General features: G+C 47.9%; 1 protein-coding gene across 1 annotated transcript; it reads right to left on the bottom strand.

The window, feature by feature from the left end:
- Positions 1 to 272: 272 nt before the first annotated feature.
- Positions 273 to 1,762, bottom strand: LOC109732701 (probable GDP-L-fucose synthase 1). The gene is made up of 2 exons (XM_020291889.3): positions 1,616 to 1,762; positions 273 to 1,538 (listed from the first exon to the last, which is right to left on the bottom strand). Exons 1-2 carry the CDS (start codon positions 1,635 to 1,637, stop codon positions 574 to 576), a joined length of 987 nt encoding a protein of 328 aa, XP_020147478.1. The 5' UTR covers positions 1,638 to 1,762; the 3' UTR covers positions 273 to 573.
- Between the last annotated feature and the right edge of the window lie 5,371 nt (positions 1,763 to 7,133).

The raw sequence follows: 7,133 nt of genomic DNA, 5'->3' as shown, positions 1-7,133 counted from the left end.
CACGATACTGGTTGAGAAAAAATAACTTGGCACTTTTGCCTTGTAAAAAACAAAGTCGAAATTTCTCAAGTCTCATAGGTCATTTTCCCATACGATATTAAAGCACTAGAAATTAGTTTCACTCTGCACCATTTTTTACATTCTGAACTTGTTAAAAATCTGATGCATTGACAGCCAAGTAAGCAGACTCTTCAGAAGAAACAATTCTGCAGAACCGGCAAGGAATGTGTGCAAGACAAATACAAATTTAAAGGGCATCTTAATCAAGCATGTGAACTCTTCAATATCTGTTTCATGCTGAATTGGCAAAGAACGAGTGTAGGCCAGTTACCATCCAATGTATAAAGTGTTACACTTTCTGTAATAAAAGAACATGCTCAGCATCAATTAAGATTCTAATGGTACACTAATTTGACCAATATATTATTCAACCAACACATAGCAACCTCTTTTCTTTGGTGCACTAATACCTGGTACTTGTGTGATCCAGTATCCAACAAGAATAGACACACTATTGATCATAATATCAAGATACAAACTTTAAGAGGTAAAGGAGAACATGATACCACCCCGTTACTTCTTGTCGGCGATGACATTCTCCACATACCACTTGTATGTCTCGACAAGCCCCTCCTTGAGAGGAACCTTGGGCTTCCACCCCATCCCATGTATCTTGGAGCTATCCATGAGCTTCCTCGGCGTGCCATCCGGCTTGGTCGAGTCCCACACTAGCTTCCCCTGGAACCCAACCACCTCCTTGACCAGCTCGGCGAGCTCCTTGATGGTAACCTCGCTTCCACTTCCCACATTTACATGCTCCAGGCCCGAGTACTGATCCATCAAGAAGATCACCGCATCTGCAAGGTCATCGACATGCAAGAATTCACGGAGCGGGGAGCCAGATCCCCACACGACGACCTCGGGGGCATTGGTGGCCTTGGCCTCGTGGAACCGGCGGATGAGCGCGGGCAGGACGTGGGAGTTCTCCGGGTGGAAGTTGTCCTGCGGGCCATAGAGATTGGTGGGCATGGCGGAGACGGCGTCGAGGCCGTGCTGGATGCGGTAGGCCTGGCACATCTTGATGCCGGCGATCTTGGCGACGGCGTACCACTCGTTGGTGGGCTCGAGCGGGCCGGAGAGGAGGGAGCCCTCCGGGATGGGCTGCGGCGCGAACTTTGGGTAGATGCAGGAGGAGCCGAGGAAGAGGAGCTTGCGGACGGAGCCGCAGCGGAGCGCGGCGTCGACGACGTTGGTCTGGATCTGGAGGTTGGCGGCGATGAAGTCGGCGGGGAAGGTGGAGTTGGCGTGGATGCCGCCGACCTTGGCGGCGGCGAGCACGACGTAGCGGGGCCGCTCGGCGGCGAAGAAGGCCTCGACGGCGGCCTGGCGGGTGAGGTCGAGCTCGGCGTGCGTGCGGACGACCACGTCGGTGAAGCCGAGCGCGAGGAGGCGGCGCAGGATGGCCGAGCCCACCAGCCCGCGGTGGCCCGCCACGAAGACCCTGGCGCCCTTGTCGGCGAGGAAGGCCGGGTGCGGATCTGAAACCAAATTAAGGGGGGGTCAGATGGAGGGAGAGGGGGGAGGACGCGGCGCGGCTGGGGGAGCCGGGGCTTACCGGCGGGAGTGACGGTGCCCATGTCGCCGGAGACGGGAGACGCGGCGGCGGCCGGAGGTGGGGGGATGGGATTTGGGGGAGGCCAGCAAAGTGAGTGTGTGGAGTAGATTTCCTTTTCTCGTCAAACTTTACCAAGTCCAAGGGTAAGCAAATTGGTGGCACGCGAGATCCAAAGTCCAAACGGTGGGCATCCACCACGGAGGCGTTGACATTTGGTTGCTTCGAGACACAAAGTGATGTAAATATATTCCATCAAGAAAAAAAGTGATGTAAATATGAAACATCATGAAGCAACAGGAAAACAACAACAACAACAACAACAACAATGGCATGAACAACACCAACAAAAAAGGGAAAGACATAAGCTAGAAAGAAAAAGGAGAAGAAGAAAAAAGACGGCGAGGGCGCTTGATGAAGCTCTAAATGATTGGAGTCCACGGCGACCATCACCAAGGAGCGAGTCACAAACAGCGCCACCGAGGAGTGCCATTGTTGTCGCCGAAACGCATCTCAGACCAAGACCTTGCAAACTTCAATGTCACTTGTTTGCTTAGTAGCCATCCAAGGCATGCTATCAGGAGCAGATGCGATTCAATGAGTGTTGTTGGTACCGTCGAATGGGCCTTACACCATCGCGACCATGGGTGTTGGTCTTGTTCTTCCATCACAATTTCATTACACAAAATAGCAGTTTGACAATCATATGTTTGCATCTACAAATGTATGGCATATTGCCATACTCTATAAATGGCAACATGCTTTACAAATGGGACAGGGCCCGGCAAAAGGACAGACTTTACCTAATACATAGCTTTTGAGAAAGGAGCCCTTGTGATCTATTGCATCTTTCTTAGTTTCATCGACCACGGCCCTCGAGTTGCTCACCTACTCGCTAGAATCCTATATTCTAGTATCGTTGTACTTTATTTTTAGATATACTACAATTAAAGCCACGAGCCGGCCTATTACCCATGACAAGGTGGGGACGAAACTGGGTAAATTGTGTCCAGAAACCCTTGGTGGCCAAAGTTTACACCTCACATCCAAATATATCACATGGGACTATCGTAATGCTTCAAGGCACAAATGAAATCATCCTCAGCGATTCATTCAGAGTTGCCTAGCATGTCTCTTCTAGACCCTCTGGTGTCTACTGTGCACTCATTCAAAACCTCCATACATGGTTGGTTCAGACCCTCTAGCATTATAAAACTTGCCTCCTTTCCTCCAGTTTGGAACCTCTGAGCTGTACGAAAGCATCAGTAACAGTCGGATTTTTGGGACCAACCTATATATCCCCGGGCCCCTCTCCCACCTTATGCCAAGCACCACAAGAAAAGTCCATGTCTCAAGCATTCAAGCCATATTTTCATAGCTCTCCTCCACCACATGAGATCTACTCCTATCTTTCGGATACTCCAACAGCAAGCCTAAAGATCGATCGCATGAGAGTTTCAGAGTAAAGGAGATTTTGTATTGGGAACAAGAAATGGATTCTTCAACAAGCAACAAAATTCATATTACTCATGAAGGGTGTAGGACTCTGAGATTGTCTAGGTGCTTGAAATACTTCAAGTTGTGGAGGAGCTTTTGAAGTCCCTGGAGATCATGTATTTTGTCTAAAGATCTACACCAAATGAGGCTTACACATTGCTGAACTGCCATGGTCAGATAGGTGACTTTTTGCAAGACATTTGTGGTGAAGTGGTTGGGATATATGTCTGTCTAAATCTCCACCAATTATAAGTAGGATTCTGACAATTATCCAAATCTCGGGGATGCATCCATGTATCCTATTTTGCTCTTAGTTTTCTTGACTTGCATGTGTATGGTGTTTTGGGCAATTGTAGCTTAAAGTTAAAATTGACCAACTAGAATTTGAAGACAAACTGTTTTCAACCCCCCATTGGCTCTAGGGGCTCATGTTCTTTAGCCAGGGAAGTTGACGGGTCTAGAGAGAGAGTGAGGGAGAGAGGGAAGAGGAAGAGATGCGTAATTGGCTATCGCGTCGTTCCAATCTATAAGGGCATGTAAGGACCTGGGACGACGACATGGCTTCCGGAGATTGCATAGAAAATGATGGTAGCGCATGGGACCTTGGCGATGGAGACGGGCGGCCGCCGCCACAACTAGCCGCAGCCGCGGCCTAGGCCCCTTCGTCGGCCCAGCCGATGACTGTGCCTCCTTCGAGCATCAACAAGGCTCAGAGCCTGTTGACGCGCGGAGACCATGGATCTGAGAGTTGTCTCCCCGCGAGCTCGTGGCAAGAAGATTATGAGCCTGGGGAGGGAGAGCTATGGGAGGTGGCAAGAGTTCTTGAAGAGGCTCCCCAGACAGACGGACCCCCTGCGAGCCTACTAGGCCGAGCTCCCCATTGGTTGTCAACAAGATCAGGAGCCCGTCGGGTTCTCGAAACGAAAGAGACCCCAACTCCAGTCAGGCTCGGGGGCTACTGACAGTGCCTTAGACCGGGGTGGCTTCTCCCAAGGGAGCATGGTCTAGGGGGGCCATGAAGCCTACCTAGAAGGTGGCAAAAGGAAGGAGTCCCGAGGAGCAAGCGGGCGCCCAAGGACCATCTTGCCCCCCCAAGACATCATGGGGGAGGCCAAGGTGGGATCTAGCTTTCGTAAAAACCCTAGCCCTCATCGTGTATATAAGCCGAGGGCTATGGGGCTCTCAAACTCATATACTCCCATAGAACTAGACTCTCAATAGCAACTCATCTACTCCATTGTAATCCCTCGCATGCGGTATACCCACCATGAATAACAACACAAAGCAGGACTTAGCGTATTACTCCTCACTGAGGCCCAAACTAGGGTAAACAGTACATGTGGGCTCCGTTCTGCTACTTTTGACCACGTTTGCCACCCTACCGAGGGTACTGTCGACTTTCTACTCCGTCACCGAAGCCATCAACTCAGCGGTGAAGAGTGAGACATGTAAAATAGATCCATGGCACAACTGCCACCTCCACTACAACAAACACACAGGGAGACACTGACCTCATCAGATTAACAGATTCAAGAGGCCACCAAATTTCCAGCTCTCCGACTTCTCCACAAATGCCATCATCGAGACAGGGACCGGGCATCGGCATTGTTATTCAGACACGGTGCCCATCCTGTGCCATCGAGGAACCTATTGAAGGAAATATGCCCTAGAGGCAATAATAAAGTTATTATTTATTTCCTCATATCATGATAAATGTTTATTATTCATGCTAGAATTGTATTAACCGGAAACATAATACATGTGTGAATACATAGACAAACATAGTGTCACTAGTATGCCTCTACTTGACTAGCTCGTTGATCAAAGATGGTCGAGTTTCCTAACCATAGACATGAGTTGTCATTTGATTAACGGGATCACATCATTAGGAGAGTTCGTGGGACGTCACCGAGCCGAACGTGTGCAGATCGCGGAGGTGCCGTACTTTCGGTACTAGGATCGGTCGGATCGTGAAGACGTACGACTACATCAACCGCGTTGTCATAATGCTTCTGATTACGGTCTACGAGGGGTACGTGGACTACACTCTCCCCTCTCGTTGCTATGCATCACCATGATCTTGCGTGTGCGTAGGAATTTTTTTGAAATTACTGCGTTCCCCAACAGTGGCATCCGAGCCAGGTTTAAGCGTATAGATGTTATATGCACGAGTAGAACACAAATGAGTTGTGGGCGATAATAGTCATACTGCTTACCAGCATGTCATACTTTGATTCGGCGGTATTGTTGGATGAAGCGGCCCGGACCGACATTACGCGTACGCTTACGCGAGACTGGTTCTACCGACGTGCTTCGCACACAGGTGGCTGGCGGGTGTCAGTTTCTCCAACTTTAGTTGAACCGAGTGTGACTACGTCCGGTCCTTATTGAAGGTTAAAACAACACTAACTTGACGAACTATCGTTGTGGTTTTGATGCGTAGGTAAGAACGGTTCTTGCTCAGCCCGTAGCAGCCACGTAAAACTTGCAAGAACAAAGTAGAGGACGTCTAACTTGTTTTTGCAGGGCATGTTGTGATGTGATATGGTCAAGGCATGATGCTATATTTTATTGTATGAGATAATCATGTTTTGTAACGGAGTTATCGGCAACTGGCAGGAGCCATATGGTTGTCGCTTTATTGTATGAAATACAAACGCCCTGTAATTGCTTTACTTTATCACTAAGCGGTAGCGATAGTCGTAGAAGCAATAGTTGGCGAGACGACAACGATGCTACGATGGAGATCAAGGTGTCGCGCCGGTGACGATGGTGATCATGACGGTGCTTTGGAGATGGAGATCAAAGGCACAAGATGATGATGGCCATATCATATCACTTATATTGATTGCATTTGATGTTTATCCTTTATGCATCTTATTCTGCTTTGATTGACGGTAGCATTATAACATGATCTCTCACTAAATTTCAAGGTATAAGTGTTCTCCCTAAGTATGCACCGTTGCGAAAGTTCGTCGTGCCGAGACACCACGTGATGATCGGGTGTGATAAGCTCTACGTTCAAATACAACGGGTGTAAGCCAGTTTTACACACGCAGAATACTCGGGTTAAACTTGACGAGCCTAGCATATGCAGATATGGCCTCGGAACACTGAGACCGAAAGGTCGAGCGTGAATCATATAGTAGATATGATCAACATAGTGATGTTCACCATTGAAAACTACTCCATCTCACGTGATGATCGGACATGGTTTAGTTGATATGGGTCACGTGATCACTTAGATGATTATGAGGGATGTCTATCTAAGTGGGAGTTCTTAAAGTAATATGATTAATTGAACTTTAATTTATCATGAACTTAGTACCTGATAGTATTTTGCTTGTCTATGTTGTTGTAGATAGATGGCCCGTGTTGTTGTTCCGTTGAATTTTAATGTGTTCCTTGAGAAAGCAAAGTTGAAAGATGATGGTAGCAATTACACGGACTGGGTCCGTAACTTGAGGATTATCCCCATTGCTGCATAGAAGAATTACGTCCTGGAAGCACCGTTGGGTGCCAGGCCTGCTGCAGATGCAACTGACGATGTTAAGAACGTCTGGCAGAGCAAAGCTGATGACTACTCGATAGTTCAGTGTTCCATGCTTTACGGCTTAGAACCGGGACTTCAACGACGTTTTGAACGTCATGGAGCATATGAGATGTTCCAGGAGTTGAAGTTAATATTTCAAGCAAATGCCCGGATTGAGAGATATGAAGTCTCCAATAAGTTCTACAGCTGTAAGATGGAGGAGAATAGTTCTGTCAGTGAACATATACTCAAAATGTCTGGGTATAATAATCACTTGATTCAACTGGGAGTTAATCTTCCAGATGATAGTGTCATTGACAGAATTCTTCAATCACTGCCACCAAGCTACAAGAGCTTTGTGATGAACTATAATATGCAAGGGATGGATAAGACAATTCTCGAGCTCTTCGCGATGCTAAAGGCTGCAGAGGTAGAAATCAAGAAGGAGCATCAAGTGTTGATGGTCAACAAGACCACCAGTTTCAAGAGAAA

The sequence above is a fragment of the Aegilops tauschii genome, chromosome 7 (assembly GCF_002575655.3).
Source record: "Aegilops tauschii subsp. strangulata cultivar AL8/78 chromosome 7, Aet v6.0, whole genome shotgun sequence".
Lineage (NCBI taxonomy): Eukaryota > Viridiplantae > Streptophyta > Magnoliopsida > Poales > Poaceae > Aegilops > Aegilops tauschii.
This window is presented reverse-complemented; position numbering and strand designations above follow the sequence as displayed.